At 37.6% G+C, this 20575-nt stretch overlaps 1 protein-coding gene across 1 annotated transcript in view; it reads left to right on the top strand.

Annotated features, from left to right (window-relative positions):
- The window catches only part of LOC127638490 (neogenin), a 143499-nt gene that overhangs the window by 111289 nt on the left and 11635 nt on the right, over positions 1-20575 (top strand). Inside the window, exons 11-18 of the mRNA XM_052120042.1 lie at positions 580-718; positions 3240-3289; positions 3762-3903; positions 5845-5955; positions 13391-13585; positions 13686-13781; positions 17153-17328; positions 19780-19918. Of these exons, the coding sequence (XP_051976002.1) occupies positions 580-718; positions 3240-3289; positions 3762-3903; positions 5845-5955; positions 13391-13585; positions 13686-13781; positions 17153-17328; positions 19780-19918 (1048 nt within the window). The remainder of the gene's footprint in view (positions 1-579; positions 719-3239; positions 3290-3761; positions 3904-5844; positions 5956-13390; positions 13586-13685; positions 13782-17152; positions 17329-19779; positions 19919-20575) is intronic.

The following is a 20575-nucleotide window of genomic DNA, read 5'->3' as shown; positions in this document are numbered from 1 at the left end:
TGTACATGTTACCATGGTAATACCGTGTTTAAGGATGTATTATGGTAATACTATGTTTTTGGACATGTTACCATGGTAATGCAATGTTTTTGGATGTTACCATGGTAATACCATGTTTTAAGATGTTTTACCATGGAAATACACAGTTTTTTGGATGTGTTACCATTGTTATACCGTGTTTTTGGACATGGTACCATGGTAATATCATGTTTTTGGATGAGTTACTATGGTAATACCATGGTGCTTTTTGTAACCTGGAGTACCATGTCAATATTAATATAATAATTATACATTACCATTGTATTACTGTCGGATACCTTCACTGTTCCATGGTACCACCATAAAATGTTGATTTCACATGTAAAGATGTTATCCTTTGGTAGCAGAGGACATTTACATATAGAACTCTTTAAATTAGATCTGTTTAATTGGGTGTGAGAGAGAGAGGAAGTAGTCATAAGAATTATATTGCGCCTGTCGTTGTGGCAATAAACGTTGACCATAAAATGCTACAAAAGTGCATAATATGGCTCTGTTAATAATCAGTTTTCATAATTCTTGATTTCTCTTTCTCCGCAGGACATGGAAGTCACAGGTTTGTCATGCACAAAGACGGGGCTTAAGAAGTTTACAGAATACAGTTTCAGAGTGGTGGCGTACAACAAACACGGTCCTGGCGTGTCTACTGAGGACGTAACCGTCCGAACACTGTCTGACGGTGAGATTCATTACCGAGTTACTTCAAACCTCTTGACTTGTTTTGCCATAGTGCCTGTTTGACTTTATCTCTCTCACTCGAAAGCACTTAAAAGGGCCTCGACTTTGATGTACATTTGACATAACACTTAGATTTGTCAATGAATTGATGTTTGTATTCATGAGCATGTTGTGGTGTCAGTCATCTCTCCACCGCGGTAAACAGTAAGCACTGTAAGCGTTTAAATAACATGCTAATATGATCGCCATAGTTTACACTTCATGAAAAACAATTCACATTCAGGGAGGCAAATGTTATCAGACAGTTAAGTAAAGCTGCTGTGTTTTGGGATCCTAAGAGCCGCCACCACACACAGCATCCATTTCACTGGATTGTGCAATAATTGCAATAAAATCTGGAGTTGTGAATCATTTGGATCATTCTTGAATCATTTTTGGGCTGCCGCCTGCAATTTTTCACATAAATTTAAAAGCACACCATTCACACAAACTGTGGACTTATTGCAAAACAATTGTCTCATTTGATCAGAAATCCCCCCCAATCCCATAAATGATATTGTGTTTATATAAAAATATATAGAGATTTTATTTTTGTCCTAAATTTGTAAGCATGTTATTCTGGTTCTGTTCACTGAAATAAGTCTTAATTTATTCCACTAGATGGCAGCAAGCACTAGAAAAAATAATTTGTTCTTTATCACAATATCCAGATGTGAAATGTAGGTGGCGCTCTAGCGCATTTTATCCCTCACAGATGTGCTCGTCCATAGACATTCAGTCTAATGTTCAGTTCAAGCACCACCCTCATTATTTCATTGAATATCTCGGCCTCTGAGTGGACTACAAGCTCAATTTAAGTGTCATTAGAAAGCTGAGATCCTCCCTGATGACTGAAAACATTTTATCATCAAGAATTGAAAACATGTTTTTCTGATGATTTGTTTAGCATGCTTTTCCTGGTGGACGTCATATCTTGTTCTGGACATCTAAGATACAACATTGGATTATTCAGCCAAGCAAGCTTACATACAATTATAAAATGGCACATTTTATAAAGAACTTCACAAGTTTAAAGCAGATCTAACGTTTTTAGCAATTTGAGGCTTACAGCAGCAGTTATCGGCGCATAAAACACGTTTGAATTTGATGACATACAGAATCATATTTCACTTTGTGATTCTTTTGAACATCTTTCAAACTGTGTTATTAGGGCAACAAAATAAACTATACAGTCACATTCCTGAGAGTGAGAGCTTTTATTTGATATATGACTTGTCCATTTATGTGAAGGACTTTTTATTATTATATAAATATTTTTAATCCGTTACCTCTAGGGGGCGCTAATTTTCAACACGAATGTTTTCAGGCCTTGTTTTGCTATTTTAAGTAACATAAATGCAAATGTGATGGTTATCTCTGAAAAGTTCAGATTGTCAGCTTTCAATTGATACCTCATATGCCCGACTTATGCATACGCAAAGTTTAACGTTTTAAGCGTAAAAAAATTTTCGTGATATAGTTTAAGGGGTATTTATCTATATTAGTTACACCAAAAGTCAGACATCAGAATAAGATCATCCAATGTTTATTGAAAATAGAATGATTGTACTTAATAATTAGTGATAACAACCTTGATGTGTTCAATCCGTGTCTTATTGCAATACTTATCGGTATTGAATGAAATGGATGTATTTTTAAATTCAACATTTCTCTTTTTTTATGCATTATTATGATGCCTTAATATTCTGTATTGGTAGGCAGCTTACTAGGTTTTGGAACAGAGCCTCTCCCCCTCTCTCTCTCTCTCTCTTTCATCTCTTTATCTATTTCTCCTCTCTCTATTTCTCTTTCTCTCTCTCTCTTTCTCTCTTTCTCTCTCTCTCTCTCTCTCTCATCTATTTCTCTCTCTCTCCCTCTCTCATCTCTCTCTCTCTCTTCCCTCTCTCATCTCTCTCTCTCTCTCTTCCCTCTCTCCTTTCTCTCTCTCTCTCTCTGTTTCTCATCTCTTTCTCTGTGGGAGGTAGAGGCATGGATATGAGGTAGGCATCCTGTCAGAAAAGGACCTAAGGGAAGACAGCGAGTGTGTGACAGGTTTTGCTGTAATCACACACTCCACAGTGATTGGTGACATGACAAAAGAAAATCAAGCAAACGACTGAGTAAATAAGACAATGAAGTCTTTTATTAAAGCGAGCAGTAACGGAGTGAACTTATCATACACACAGTCGCGCATAAACACAGCTCAGTTTTAACGGCTGCTAACATCTCTGCCGCGTAATCCTCCAATGTTAATTTGAAAGAAAAGGAGATGTAAAACGAGCAATATAAAAAGATAAAATCAACACCCACGGCCACGTCCAAAAATAAACACTCGTCACAGAGTCTTTCAGTGTGGGTCTCAGCGGATAAGCCAATTATTTCAGTCGCGCTATCAGCCGCGGAAGTTCGGGGTCTTATGGGGACAGTGAGTTGCGTGTGGCGCTGTGGATCCTTTATTCTTTTTATATATTTTTTTCTTGCAGTACCAAGCGCCCCTCCACAGAACCTTACCCTAGAGGTCCTCAATTCAACGGTAAGATACTCTTAAGCGTTCTACTAATACGCACCCCGTGCTATGTTAGTAAATATTGAACTGTCCGTTCAACGATTGGTTATCAGCCAACCAAATGAAGAGGCTCTGGAAAGTTTTCTTTAGATAAGGCATCTGGCAATCAAAACTGATTCTAGATTAGCTCTGCTGCTCCATAAGAATCTTTTGATTTAGTTATTTTTCATTTATTATTGCATAGCCTAAGGGCTGTGCACCTCCCAGCTGTCTGTTTTAAATGAAGTCGTGAGATATGACAGCATACGCTCTGACAGTTTCCTGTCTTTTTGGCTTAACCTGAAGAACTTCGTACCTCTAGAGTCTAGACGTTTCTATAATAAGCTCGAGAGAGCCAGCAGTCTCGATTAAAATGCATTAAATTCTGAACGGTTCTACCTGTGATGAACTGCCTTTGCTTAGTGTTCAATCTGACTGTGTGTACTGTTTTCTGTCATAGAGCATCATGGTCCGATGGCAGCCGCCTTCCCCTGGCACTTTAAATGGAGAACTGACAGTATATAAATTACGCTACCGGAAAGGACTCAGAAAAGCGGATGCAATTGAAGTGTCAACCACACAACTCTATCAGCTTATTGATGGTATGACATACCACATTTCTCTAAACTTTTCCAACAGCTTTCAAGATAGATCCACCAAACTTGGCACAGACCTTCATGCTGTTCTGGAATAGTGTGCGGTGTCTTTTCTAACTGATCGAGTTTACGGTTTTTGCACAGCGGACAATCAAATATGTACAAATAGGCCTGTTAATAAAACCCCACCTGTCAAAAATTCAAATGTATACAAACCCACAAAAGGCCTTTTGATCTGTTTTAAGTTTCTCTCTCTCTGATGGTTTATCTGACTAGTTAGCTAGCTAGCGGTTTGTCTTACTGTAATGTCTGTTTAACCATCAAACTTTTAAAACTATTTTTAACTTTCGGCTTTGTCAAGCCAATATCATAGTTTGTCAATCTTCACCGATCTAGTCAATTAATGACGTTTGTTAGACAAGCATCACTATTGCTCATGTATAGGGATACCCATAAGCAAACCCTCTTACCAAGTATTTTTGTGTTATTTACTGGTAATATTAAGCAAAATTGTTACAAAATTTCGTTTGATTAAAAAAAAAAAGACAAATTAACATATTTTGCTTCTCAAGTAAATGCATCTTGTTTTAAGAACGTTTCGATATTTTTACTGGAATTCAATGCAAAAATTATTGTTTTTTCTCGCCATGAATGATTCCTCGAATCATGCCGTATCTTGAGGAAATGTGTGCTATTACTTTTTAAAGATACCATATTGGGGGCCTGGGTAGCTCAGCGAGTATTGACGCTGACTACCGCCCCTGTAGGAGTTTGAATCCAGGGTGTGTCCTAAGCAACCAAATTGTCCCGGTTGCTAGGGAGGGTAGAGTCACATGGGGTAACCTCCTTGTGGTCGCTATAATGTGATTCTTGCTCTCAGTGGGGCGTGTGGTGAGTTGTGAGTGGATGCCGCCGAGAATAGCGTGAAGCCTCCACACGCACTATGTCTCCGTGGTAACGCGCTCAACAAGCCACGTGATGAGATGGGCGGATTGACGGTCTCTGACGCGGAGGCAACTGAGATTCGTCCTCCACCACCCGGATTGAGGCGAGTCACTACATCACCACGAGGGCTTTGGAGCGCATTGGGAATAGGGCATTCCAAATTAGGGAGAAAAAGGGGGAGGGGGAGATACCATATAAAAAAATTTGCCTGGTACATTAAAATGGGTGAAAAAATGGGGCCTGGGTAGCTCATTAAGTATTGACGCTGACTATCACACCTGGAGTCGTGAGTTTGAATCCAGGGCGTGCTAAGTGACTCCAGCCGGGTCTCCTAAGCAACCAAATTGGCCCGGTTGCTAGGGAGGCTAGAGTCACATGGGGTAACCTCCTCATGGTGGTGATTAGTGGTTCTCGCTCTCAATGGGGCGTGTGGTGAGTTGTGCGTGGATTGTGGAGAGTAACATGAGCCTCCACATGCTGTGAGTCTCCGCGGTGTCATGCACAACGAGTCACGTGCGGATTGCGCGGATTGACGAGTCTCAGAAGTGGAGGCAACTGAGACTCGTCCTCCGCCACACGGATTGAGGTGAGTAACCGTGCGACCACGAGGACCTACTAAGTATTGAGAATTGGGCTTTCCAAATTGGGAGAACAGAATTCCATAGAAATGGGGTGGTGGGCTATTTTGACTTGGGCCAGTAAATAACCACCCTGAATACCCTAGCAACCACATAGCAATGTGCTAAAAACCTGTCAGAACACTTAAGCAACAGGTAAGCAATGCACAGTCAACCTCCCGCTACAGCCTAGCATTGAGGCGGTGAGTGTTGCACAGCCCAGCAAACACTCACATATTCTTCAGAAAATGTTAAATGTAGTTCAACGTGAAAACATTCATAAAACTTAAGGAATGTCCTGAGTTTCTAGGTTGTATAGTCAATAGATATTTAGCATGGTTGTTAGCAGAATCCTGATATCGATGCTGGTTTTGTTGTCATTAAGGTCTGGAGAAGGGAAAGGTCTACACGTTTAGAGTGTCGGCCACCACTATAAACGGCACTGGACCAACGACCGAGTGGATCACAGCGGAAACCTTTGAGAACGATCTGGATGGTAAGGAAGCCGCAGACACACGTTAAAACATCCTAAAATAGAAATGGAGCCCATTTTAGCTCTGTTCTAAAACTAAGTGAGCTGCCGTGCTGTCTACTACCTACATAGGCAGCGTACTAACTCAAATTGTACCTCAGAAGCAACTCCACATGTCATACAGATTGTGCTTATACCGTAAAGCACACAAGAGACTCAACTTTTAATAGAGACTAGCATTAGCATGATGCTAAGCTCTCTCTCTCTCTCTCTCCCTCTCTCCCACTTTCCCTCTTTCCTAGCGTTTGTCCTGCCTTTGGTGTAGGGTCCGCTTCGTGATAATCCACATATATGTATATTTGATTTGACAAGATTTACGCCGGATGCTCTTCCTGACGCAACCCCCAGTGACCGGGGGTCTCTCACTCACACACATACGGGGCAATTTAGAGTCTCCAATTCACATAACCTGCATGTTTTTGGCCTTGTGGGGGAAACCGGAGCGCCCGGAGGAAACTAACCACTGAGCCACCATGCCGCCCTTCAGCATGATGCTAAGCTAACACTGTGGTACTCTAAAAAAGCATTAAAGTTACATAGTACAGTTGTTTCTGATAGCTTTCACCAGTTTATTCTCACAACCTTTTTGTGGGTGTAAATTCCCTTCACACTGGTGCATTGAAACGGACTGGCAGATTTGTTTGTCCAGTGTGTGAAGAGCTTGAACGAGTGCCATTGTTTCCCACTGATCAAACAGTGGCTTTCAGATAGACCGCATTGCATAAATACTGAAAGAGCCGCTGCATAATTCACCTCTTCCTCTCTTTACCAGAGGAGTGTTGTAAACGCTCTCTGACAGCGATGGCTCTCATCCTTTAGAGGGGAGCTCTGGGAAAATGGCACTTGATTAATGCACTTCCATTTTTATGTGGAAAACCTTTAAATTATTAGGAATAATGTGTCTGTTTAGAGACTATTTCTTTAAATGCTTCAAGACACAAACAAAAATACTTTTCTTACACAGCACACATCACTGCTGAGTCAGTTACAACAACTTGAAATCACACTGACATTAATCCCCATGCTCCTGTAGTTGTTTTGTTGTATCTGTGTTTCACTGGTGAATAGGACAATTATTGCAAGCTTTTTCATTGTTTTACGCAATATATCACAATACAAAATTACGATTTTCTGCATTGTGATATTTTCACGGCAGTTGAGCCCCACTTTACCGTAATGGCAATGAGAATTGTTAAATGCGTTTGTGGCAGGGCGAAGGGCGGGGTCGTGATTCCACACACCCGGCCCCTAATCAGGCTGATTAGCCCAAGAGGGATAAGGGCCGACTGCCTCCTCCTATTCATTAATCCCTTTATACTGGTTCCAAAACCTGGGAAGGACGAGGAATGCTGTGTAGTGGAGTTCTCGCCACTACCATCCACCCCAAAGGAGCAGCCACAGCCGGCCACCTGGAAGCGGAAGAACGGCCGCCGACTGCGAGGAGAGGCGGGGCTCCTGACCAACCGCGTGGAGTGGTTAACGCTGCCAGGGATGGGAGAGACCCCTACCGTCCATCAAAAAAGCAGCGAGGCATTTCGTCTGCCAGGGGCCGGAAGACTGCCTCCGATCCGTCCAGGGAGGGCGCGGCTGTCGTCCATTAGAGGTTGGAGGAGTGGCCGAGGCCAAAAATGAAAATATAAAAAAACCCAACTTGAGTTACCATAATGAAAATGTTAATTATTTTTGCGTTACAGTAATGAGAATTAGATTTTTTTCACTCTACAGTAATTTTTGGGAGAAATGTGCTTGATTGTCATGAAAAGTGTGTTACAATGGGTAAAATCAAAAACGCACTGATTTCGTGTGTGTCTCTTTAAATGCAAATGATCTGCTGCTCCCCGCCCCTTTCTGGAAGAGGGCTGTGCCTTTACAGCTTGTGCTTCGGTTACTACAGCAATTCTTAATCCAGTTATTTAAAGGAATATTCCGGGTTCAATACAAGTTAAGCTCAATTAATACAATGTGGCAGAATATTGATTACGACAAAAACTAATGTCGACTCGTCCCTCTTTTAACTTCAAATAAAGCTAAATTGCATTGAGGCACTTACAATGCAAGTCAATGGAGCCATTCCGTAAATGTTAAAATACTCAGTTTCCAAATTATAGCCACAAGACGTAAACAATATGTGTGTTAACATGATTTTAGTGTGATAAAATCCAATTTTACAACTTTGTTGCCATGACGATGTAACTCAGTCAACCTTAAAACCCTAAAACGACCATAAAAGTGATCATTTAAACAACTTTACCGCTCAAATAATACATGAGTTATATCAGAAGTACTAATGTAAGTTTTTGTATACATTTATAAGCTTCTAAGGGATGCACCGATCCGATATCTGGATCGATATCGGCTCCGATACTGAAGCTTTTATATGGATCGGGTATCGGTCTGATGAGCCCGATCCAAATCCGATACTGTGTGTTAGTCTGTCGAGCTCTAAAAATGTGGAGCCAAATCAATCTCATTAATAATTCACGCACAAAAAATTATTCACACATGCGTAGACAATTTCACATGCATGAAACCTAATTCACGTACACAAAAAAAATAAATCACGTGCGTGAAAAAAATATATATTCACAAAAAGCTATTCACATGCGCAAAATAAAAGTATGCATACGTAAAATACATTTTACAAACGCAAAACATACTTCATAGATATACAACTAGTCGCAAAAAGTTTCGAATGTTTAAAATGTACGAGTGTATCCATGAATCTGAATGTGCAGATCGTCATTCACGTGTGAATCCCCTCGGATTTGTGTGTGTGTGTTTTTGAGACTTTCCTGGCAGAGATCTCTTCCCACGTGGGTCTGTCGTACTCTTTAGCCAATCAGATGCGAGCTTAACCAATCATATCATAAACCACTGATTCTGCGCACCTTTTGCGCAATATGGATTAATTAGAACGGAAATGAAGCCTTTTTTTTTTCTTTTTTTTATTAAGATTCAAACAAACAAAGTCAATGTACGGTCAAAACTACAATAGTACATATATAAAGAGAAAAACAATAAAGCCAGGTGGGAAGGCTAAACATGTAAATATATTGAAGGACTCGCATATAGAAACAGTTTTAATTGCTTTCTTATTATGTGAATGAAAAATAGTCTTTATATATATTTGAATTTCTTTTTCAAGAACCAAAAACAAAGGTTGGCATTTACTGTACTTACATTTATGTATATGAAATTTAGCAAAAATTGAAATTAAATTTATAATATAGTATTCTTTCCTTTTATTTGAGGGAATATTAATAAACCAAATATAACACTATCTAAACATAAGGAAAAAGTGGGTTCAATGTTATCAATTATAAATCTGGTCAAATCTTTCCAAAATGTCCCACATGAGCACAATGCCAAAATAGATGAAACAAAGTCTAAGGCAATGTATTGCACAAAGAACAGTTCAAATCAATATCCTTTTTAAATTTAACAAGAAAAATATTAACTGGGTAGTATCGGTAAAAACAACAACAATAATAATAATAGCAGCACAAAAAAAAAATTACTTCCCCTGTAACACATTATTTATTTGAGAACAATGCCTTATTTTTGTTTATTTATTTTTATTTATTTATTTTTTCATTGTCAATCTGCATTGTGTTGATGCCTTGCCTGTTTTTGTTGTTGTTGTCTCCACGAGAGTTTGTAATAAACATTTAAAAAATAAATAAATAAATAAATAAATAAATAAATAAATAAATTACTTCCCGTTCTTCGTTCGCCTCGCTGGATTACTGACGTAAAGGCTTCATTTCCGTTCTAATTAATCCATATTGCGCAAAAGGTGCGCAGAATCAGTGGTTTATGATATGATTGGTTAAACACGCATCTGATTGGCTAAAGAGTACGACAGACCCACGTGGGAAGAGATCTCTGCCAGGAAAGTCTCAAAAACACACACACACAAATCCGAGGGGATTCACACGTGAATGACGATCTGCAAATTCAGATTCATGGATACACTCGTACATTTTAAACATTCGAAACTTTTTGCGACTAGTTGTATATCTATGAAGTATGTTTTGCGTTTGTAAAATGTATTTTACGTATGCATACTTTTATTTTGCGCATGTGAATAGCTTTTTGTGAATATATTTTTTTTTTCACGCACGTGATTTTTTTTTTTTTTTTTTTTGTGTACGTGAATTGGGTTTCATGCATGTGAAATTGTCTACGCATGTGTGAATCGTTTTTTTGTGCGTGAATTATTAATGAGATTGATTTGGCTCCATATAAAAATGACATAAAAGAACCATAATAACACCATTAAAGAAGCATTTTATTCAAAGCCACGTGAAGACGTGCGACTGTTCATTTTGCTGCTGCACTATCCAGTATACTAGTTAATAATAAAGTGTTTCATAATAAGCGATACATTGAGCTTAACTCTGTACTCTGAATATTCCTTTAAAGCTGCATTTCTACAAAGAAGCTGTTGATTTGAGGAAGAGCACATTTTCGTGCATTCAGAGTGAAATGAAGGAATCAAACAGATACACAGAGGCTTTTCAGATGATTACGACGCTTAAGTTGAATTAATGGCTTGTATTGTCAGTCACAATTGGACATAGGAAATGACTAAGTCGCTATGGGAGTGTGTGTGCGCGCGCACAAACCCTCCTGGACTCATTTCCTTCTTTTAAAACAGAAATCGCTCTGAGATAGTTTGACAAAAGCATCTGACAAACGCTAATGCCTCCTTTATCCTGTCCTACTTGAATTAGCCCTTCAAACAGGCCAGTGCTTGAAATAATGAGACAATGTAATGACTCTAAATCCAAAAGGTTTTGTTGGAAATTACCGCTGTTGCCTTATAAATCAGAACGGCCATTAGCGCAGGCCGCTAAGATTCAAATGGCGTACCGCTAATGAAACAATGCTGTTTTGCTTTTAAGCTTTGCCAAAACAAATACAGAATGGATTTTCTGCTCTTAAAGCGGTTCGTTCACTGTACGTGCGTGAGTTGGTGCTTGAAAGCTGCTGAATTGCTGCAATTTACCTCAATTTACCTCAGTGTTATTTTGTGTCTTGAAATGCTGTAGACATGAAATTACTTTCAGATTTTACTTTTTAAATTGTTCTTTAAACTATCTCTTGGGTTGATCATACATTAAAGACAACATTGATTCATGTATGTGGTGCATTTTCTAAAGGTTTACTACGGTAAAAAGATGCTAAAGCGCTAATGCTAGTTAAAAATGCTAATTTGCTAACAGACTGGAGCTTTGTAGTATGCACTATAAGAGTAGGGCACTAGGTTGATTATTGTAGATTATTATTATTTTCATTATTTAATATATATATATATATATATATATATATATATATATATATATATATATATATATATATAAGGAGACCTATTATGCCCCTTTTTATAAGATGTAATACAAGTCTCAGAGTCCCCAGAATGTGTCTGAAGTTTCAGCTCACGGATCATTTATGTACCATGTTGTAAATGCCTCTTTTTGGGTGGAATCAAAAACGCGCTGATTACGTGTGCATCTCAAATGCAAATGAGCTGCTGCTCCCCGCCCCTTTCAGGAAGAGGGCTGTGCCTTTACACCTCACGCTTCGGTTACTGCAGCAACAACAAATCAGAACCAATATGATTGACAGCGTAAATACCGGAGTTCAGGCAGGGCTGGACTGAGAAGAGAAATTGTCCCGGGATTTTACAAAGCAACTGGCCCAAAAGTTGAGCGGGGGTGTTCGTTGTCCTTTTCTGCATATCACGGCGCCATTTTGTGGTCCGTTCTGCATATCGCGGCGGCTCATTTTAGCTTATCGTGGGCTGTTTTGCGGGCAACCCACCAGCCCGCTCGGTTCTCCCGATGGCCAGTCCGCCCCTGATCGGCCCCAAAGTGCGTTGGCCCACCGGGAAAATGTCCGGTATAACAGATTTACCAGTCCAGCTTGTCCAATGCGTCTTCAGTGGCTCTGATGCCGGGAGTACATGAAGACTCTTATGTTCAATTTTACAGCAACATCAGAACACTTATGAGACATTATTCTTCTCACTGTATCTGCCCAGGACTGTGTGTAGATCACTCAGGGGAGGAGCTATGATAATAGGGTGGAGTCAGTCACCAGTCGTGGGCGTGGCCTGCTCTAACGTGACGTCACTTAAGAGCAGAAATGAAAACCGTTGATTTTGACACACTGTTTTTGCTTAATAGAAATATAAGAAAGACTTTTAACATTGTAGGGTGGTTGTGTACACACACTGCAGACTCACATTTATGTACAAACACCATGTAAAAGTGAATTGAAAAACATGGTTTTTTTTTTATTAAACCGCACTGTTATGACTCAGAAGACATTACTATATTACAGCTTTTTCTGTTAAGCTGCTTTGAAATTATGTGTGTTGTGAAAAGATATGTCAGATGCAATGTTGCCAGATCTCGCAAGAGAAACAAGCGCCCTGTTCTGGAAAAACAAGCTCAAAATAAAGAGACTCGCCACACTTCCAATAAGTGGAAATTTAAGCAATCATTTGTTTTCTCATGTGGGGGATTATCAGCATAGAAATCATACCAAGCAACATATACAGTAGCCTATATATAATAACATCTTTTCAATAGAAGTTTTCTTTATATTAAATATATCCCCAAAAATATTTCAAATATACATCTGAAATCAATAAACAGCCTAAATCTCTCTCTCTCATGAACAGGCACACACTGCGTGGGCACGTTTGGACTGTACCTCATCTTATACAAAGTTTATTTAAATGATTTTATAATAGTAGAATTGTTATTTTATTTGTGTTATTTTTTTAATTAAAGATCTCCTTTTCAGTCAAAACCTGCCAGCATCAAATGTGTATTACACCAGCCCGTCTGGCACCAACAATCATGCTACGCTCCAAATCACTGAGATCACATTTTTCCCCATTCTGATGGTTGATGTGAACATTAACTGAAGCTCCTGACCCGTATCTGCATGATTTTATGCACTGCAATGCTGCCACATGATTGGCTGATTAGATAATCACATGCATGATTGTTGGTGTCGGGCTGTTTTGAGTATTTCTGGGAGTGAAGTCACATTTTTTGGGTACCAGGAAAATTTACAGTGATAAACCCTTCAGTGTTTGGAATTATCGGAACGAAATTAACCGGTTATTAACTTCTAAGCAGCATTTAAAAATAAGGTTTTCACTCCGGAACAATAGAGCGGGACTTTGTTCTTGTTATTGGTTCATTTTCGTTCCTTGAGCTGTGTTTAGTCCCTGGTGCTCACATTACTCTCATCGCCATAACCTGCACATTGTGTCATTTCCATTCTTCCAATGAATATAAATGAAGACATTTAATTGTATTGAAAGTTATGAAAGCTTAGCATGTGCTTGCTCACGTTTATTTGCGTGTATGTATTGCAGAATCTCAGGTGCCAGGTGTCCCGAGCTCCCTGCACGTTCGTCCACTGGTGAACCGAATTGTGGTGAGCTGGACTCCTCCAGACAATCAAGACATTTTAGTCCGAGGTTATAAAATTGGATACGGTATTGGCAGCCCTCACGCACACACGGTCACTCTGGATTACAAGCAACGTTTCTACAGCATCGATAACCTTGGTGGGTGTCGACATTCTATAAATAATCCGTTTTATTGCACGGATCTCTGGAATACTTGATCCTGATTGGTTGATTGATTGATTTACATTTTCCTTTCCAGATGCCAGTTCTCATTACGTCATCACTCTCAAAGCATTCAACAACATCGGCGAAGGAATTCCGATCTATAACAGCGCCACCACCAGGCCTCAGTCCGGTAAGACACAGTTACACAAACAAAAAACGTGACTTTAACCTATTGAGTTGGTATTGGTGAAGTGGAATACTGTATTTTCGGTGCAGTAAAACGCCATTCCTAGTGTGGATGAGAGGTGTAGACGTAGAAACATAAAAATGGATTAGTCTGGACACGGACTTCCTGGTAAATGGTTGATCTAGTCTTTGATCGGCATTCAGTTTTATTTGTTATTGAAAAAATTAACATTAAAAAAAGTAGCGCACGTTTAAGTTTTAAAACAAAACTTGTGTTATCCTGTGCATATCCTAATGAATTACAAATCACAAGTTACTTAATTTAAAAAGTAACCTGAGTGTCATGTATGCATTATTTGTTACTTCTGAAGAGTAATCTGATTACGCCAGATACTTATTTTATAACGTAACACGTGTATTATGGTGTAAATTTAAAGTCACACGCTATTTGATACTACCAAAGAGTAAATCGATTACTTAACACGTTACTTAATTTAAAAAGTAATCTAAGTATTATGGTGTACATTTTTAAAGTAATGCATTACTTGTTACTTACCACAAGTTACATAATTTAAAAAGTAATCTGAGTATTATGGTGTACATTTTTAAAGTAATGCATTACTTGTTACTTACCACAAGTTACATAATTTAAAAAGTAATCTGAGTATTATGGTGTACATTTTTAAAGTAATGCATTACTTGTTACTTCTGAAGAGTAAATAGATTACTTCCCACAAGTCACTTAATTTAAAAAGTAATCCAAGTATTATGGTGTACATTTTTAATGTAATGCATTACTTGTTACTTCCAAAGAGTGAATAGATTACTTCCCACAAGTTACTTAATTTAAAAAGTAATCCAAGTATTATGGTGTACATTTTTAAAGTAATGCATTACTTGTTACTTCTGAAGAGTAAATAGATTACTTCCCACAAGTTACTTAATTTAAAAATTAATCCAAATATTATGGTGTACATTTTTAAAGTAATGCATTACTTGTTACTTCTGAAGAGTAAATAGATTACTTCCCACAAGTTACTTAATTTAAAAAGTAATCTGAGTATTATGGTGTACATTTTAAAGTAATGCATTACTTGTTAGTTCTGAAGAGTAAATAGATTACTTAACGTTACTTAAAGTAATCCGAGTATTATGGTGTACATTTTTAAAGTAATGCATTACTTGTTACTTCTGAAGAGTAAATAGATTACTTAACGTTACTTAATTAAAGTAATCCGAGTATTATGGTGTACATTTTTAAAGTAATGCATTACTTGTTACTTCCCACAAGTTACTTAATTTAAAAAGTAACCTGAGGATTATGGTGTACATTTTTAATGTATTGCATTGTTACTTCCGAAGAGTAATCTGATTACTTTATGTGAGATACTTATTTTATAATGTAACACTGGTATTATAGAGTAAATTTAAAGTCAAACGTTACTTGTTACTTCCAAAGAGTAAATAGATTACTTAACACAAGTCACTTAATTTTAAAAGTAACCTGAGTATTATGGTGTACATTTTTAAAGTACTTGTTATTTCCAAAGAGTAATCTTATTGTGTACTTGTTTGAAAAAGGAACTGTATTATGGTCAAAATGTTAAAAAGTAATGCGTTACTTCTATAGAATCCTCACATTACGTGATGGCCGTTACTTATTTGAAAAAGTAACTTATATGGTGTAGATTATAAAATGTGGTCGTTACCTTGTCAAAACCGTTTACTATGTATTTGGTCAGTATGTTAATCTGTTCTGTGCTTTTAAAACTCAAGTTCTTCATTAAAATGGTTTAATTAATTAATTACAGTTACAGTTTAAATGAGGTTCATGTTAAAAAATGTAATATTCCAGGAAAAATAAGTTTATTTTCTTTGATTTTTTGGCATGTTTTAAGCTTTTGCTAAATTTCTTAATATTAATGTCATGTCATTTGGCTTGTCAAGTACGCAATATTATTTTAAGGGTGTTTTTTGAAAACGAGACTAAAATACTGATTAAGAAAATAATTAATTTGCAGTGTAAATATCATGTTGGATTAAATATACGCTGCTTTGATACTGCCTGTGTAAGACATGTCACTATCTACTGTCAGACGTGTTTGTTCAGGTGCTGAAAATAAAACGACGGAAATCAAGAAAAAACACGTCACTGAAAAACAAAAGGAGGTTCTTGGAGGCCACAAACCAATCTTGTCAGGCTGACGTTATGTCATGGAGATAAAATACAACGTCTTGCATGCTAAAGTGTGTTTTAAATGTGAGGTGGCAGGTAACACACACCCACTCAGTTCAGGGACTCACGGGTGTCACGCTAGCTAGTGTACACTGTGAAGTGTGTGCGCACGTACTACTTCCTCTCCTCAAGCAAAAACTTTCTCTCACTTTGCCGTCAGATGTCTCAGACAGGCGAGCGGTGCAGTAAGTGGTTTCCAGACCCCCCGCTGTCCTGTCAGGTCACGCTTTGCATCAGCTCCGGCACTGTAAGTCTGTGGGCGGAAACTCGCTCCAGAAATGCAGCGTTCATTCAACGTTTTCCTGACAGACTCTGTGTTCAGAAGCTACAAAGCCGAAAACGAGCTTTAGTGCGTTTGTTTGTGTCTGTTGGAAAATATTTACATTTAGTGTTTACGATATTTACTGAAAAAACATCTAAAATCAGTAGCAAATGTTGAGCTGAGCTCTGCATTGATATATTCCGGGCTGGTAATAGGATGCAATCTTTGGTGGGACACTTGTATGTTTAGGGGGGAAATGTTGATCACTCTGTCAGGGCAGGGGGCATCAGAAGTTTCTGGGGGGCCTAAGGCAAATCTAGGGGGGCAGTACCCCACCTAGCCCCCCTTTAAACCCGCCCATGTTTATAGTAATGCACAATATGCACAAGAACACCAGATAAGAAACTGTTTAAAGAAAAATCATAACCGGAATTTCGTCGTGTAACGAAAACCAGTAGTTCTAAACGAAGTAGTTCCGCTGCTAAAAGGTCCGTTACATTACAGCTCAAATAAAATAAATTTTTATTCAAAATAATTAATAGAAGTGCATCACATTTCTGATTTTAAAACCTGCGGTACACATGCCCCATAGACTTCCATTGTAAGTGCTGCTATTTATAAACAATTTCTAATGATCTCTCTTTCTCTTTTTTCATTGGTTTTTCCTCTCATTTGTCCATCTGCTGAACCATAAATCCATTTATTCTCCTCTAACCCCAACCAATCCCTCCATCTGTTTGCTTTCACGTTTTCCATTGCTTTTTTTAATGTATTATTATTTGCATTTGACTCATCTGTCTGCGTGTGACGCTGCTGTCAGACCCCATAGACCCTGATATTGATTTCTATGAACTCTTCAATAACCCATACACCCCAGCACCCGACCCCACACCCATGCTGCCCCCGGTGGGCGTTCAGGCGACCGTCCTCAGCCACGACAATATCAAAGTCAGCTGGGCCGACAACTCGCTCCCGAAGAACCAGAAGATCACCGATTCCAGATATTACACCATACGCTGGAAGACCAACATTCCCGCCAACGCCAAGTTTAAGGTATCAATCTTGATTAGAGATTATGGATTTGTTTAGAGTTCAGTCCACAGTCATTTTAATGGAGATATTTCAGTTCTCTGCATTTGACACAACTGACTGAAACTGTAAGACTTTTCCGTGCATTGAGCACCCCCTAGTGTACACTTGAGTGCATTAAAATGATCCATACTTGTGGACCTTCAAGAGACTTACAGTAAGTTCAGAATAGAATACTAGTATACTACTTACTGCATACTACAGTGTTTACTGTATACCACACATTTCTCAAAAAGTAGTATGAAATATGAGTATACTTCCTATTTTAAAAGTTGTTTGTAATGCTTATAAACTGCTTACTGCATACTACACTGTATATACTGTATACTGCACATTATTTAAAAGTAGTATGCAATACTAGTTTACTGCATACTACACTGCATATACTGTATACTGCACATTATTTAAAAGTAGTATGCAATACTAGTTTACTGCATACTACACTGCATATACTGTATACTGCACATTATTTAAAAGTAGTATGCAATACTAGTTTACTGCATACTACACTGCATATACTGTATACTGCACATTATTTAAAAGTAGTATGCAATACTAGTTTACTGCATACTACACTGCATATACTGTATACTGCACATTATTTAAAAGTAGTATGCTATACTAGTTTACTGCATACTACACTGTATATACTGTATACTGCACATTATATAAAAGTAGTATGCAATACTAGTTTACTGCATACTACACTGTATATACTGTATACTGCACATTATTTAAAAGTAGTATGCAATACTAGTTTACTGCATACTACACTGCATATACTGTATACTGCACATTATTTAAAAGTAGTATGCAATACTAGTTTACTGCATACTACACTGCATATACTGTATATTGCACATTATTTAAAAGTAGTATGCAATACTAGTTTACTGCATACTACACTGTATATACTGTATACGGCACATTATTTAAAAGTAGTATGCAATACTTGTTTACTGCATACTACACTGTATATACTGTATACTGCACATTATTTAAAAGTAGTATGCAATACTAGTTTACTGCATACTACACTGCATATACTGTATATTGCACATTATTTAAAAGTAGTATGCAATACTAGTTTACTGCATACTACACTGCATATACTGTATATTGCACATTATTTAAAAGTAGTATGGAATTCTAGTTTACTGCATACTACACTGTATATACTGTATACTGCACATTATTTAAAAGTAGTATGCAATACTAGTTTACTGCATACTACACTGTATATACTGTATATTGCACATTATTTAAAAGTAGTATGGAATTTTAGTTTACTGCATACTACACTGTATATACTGTATACTGCACATTATTTAATAGTATGCAATACTAGTTTACTGCATACTACACTGTATATACTGTATACTGCACATTATTTAAAAGTAGTATGCAATACTAGTTTACTGCATACTACACTGTATATACTGTATACTGCACATTATTTAAAAGTAGTATGCAATACTAGTTTACTGCATACTACACAGTATATACTGAATACTGCACATTATTTCTTTAAGAGTAGTAGTGAATACTATTTTAATGCATACTTCACTGTATACTGCACATTATTTCTTTAAAAGTAGTACTGAATATGGAATACTAGTTTAATGCATACTTCACTGTATATACTGTATACTGGACATTATTTCAATACAATTATCATGTAATACTATTATACTGCTCACTGCATACTACACAGTGTATATTGTAGTCTGCACATTATTTCTTAAAAAATAGTTTTAAATACTAGTATACTGCATGCATACTACATTGTATATACTGTATACTGCACATTATTGAATTAAAAATAGTATGAAATACTAGTATACTGCATACTACACTGTATATGCTGTACACAGTGCATTATTTAATTTTCTAAGTAGCTTGGAATACTAGTATCCCACTTACTGGATTCTTCACTGTATATACTGCATACTGGACGTTCTTTAAAAGTAGCATGGAATACTAGTATACTGCTCACTGCATACTACGCAGTGTACATTGTAAACTGCACATTATTTCATGAAAAATGGTATGTAATACTATTATACTGCATGCTGCATACTGCACAGTATAAAAGTAGATATGGGATACTAGATATACTAATACTACAGTAGTATGCTGCATGCTACAGGATATATTGTAATTATACTGGACATTATTTATTGGATATTTGGCCATTATTGTATGCACACTCCATTTAATGCAGAACATTGCACACTGTTAACACGTAGTATAATAGTTTGCGATTGCGAATACATCGCCATACTTTATATTTTCTAAGTTCCAGTAAAATGATGTCATCGCAAACTATCATGTTCTTTGTTTTTGGAGTAAATGTTGTAGTCTGCATTCATTTTCTGAATATGTAGCTTTTTTTTATGTTGGTTCATTTGTCAGACGGCAAACACCACGTCTCTATTCCATACTGTAATGGGACTGAAACCCAACACACTGTACGAGTTCTCCGTCATGGTGACTAAGAGCCGCAGGAGCAGTACGTGGAGTATGACGGCCCACGGCACCACCTTTGAGTCCAGTAAGATCACACACCAACACACTTCCATCATCCATCAATGTTTGCTTTACAGAATTATACCGTTTCATTTTCAAATCGATTTCAAGTTAATTGTAAATGAACCAAATGTTGCATGTAAGTTTGCAAAGATATTCCAGAAGGATTTGTTTAATATTGACTTCCTAATTTATTCCATAAATGTGTGTGTAGACTTGCAAAAATGTATTTTCCTTCCCTATGCATAGTATTCTGAAAGATTTGAAACAAGGAAAGGTTGTATTGACAAATGTCTCTAAAATCGTATGATAAAAAATATGACCAAACAATTTAGATTGTTAGTTTCAAGGATGCATGCAAAAATTAGAGCGTATATTTAATTCATTAGTAGGTGCGTCCCAAACCGACACACTTCTGCACTATTCTACGCCACTTTGTAGTGTAAGTGCGAGTAAGTATGTATGTAGCGAGAAGTACGTTTACACTGAAAATGCTGCATTAAGAAGTGTACTTTAAGTACCCGGACGATGCACTTTTTCAACCGTCAAAACGCCACGTGCAATGTTGGACACTTCATGCACTCAGCGCAGGCAGCTTGCTGTACATAGCGGAAGGGGCGGAGCTACCTGGCTGCGCTGCTGGTCTGACAAAACCGTTGTAAATAATGAAGAATGTAGCAGC

Source organism: Xyrauchen texanus, chromosome 46 (assembly GCF_025860055.1).
Source record: "Xyrauchen texanus isolate HMW12.3.18 chromosome 46, RBS_HiC_50CHRs, whole genome shotgun sequence".
NCBI lineage: Eukaryota > Metazoa > Chordata > Actinopteri > Cypriniformes > Catostomidae > Xyrauchen > Xyrauchen texanus.
This window is presented reverse-complemented; position numbering and strand designations above follow the sequence as displayed.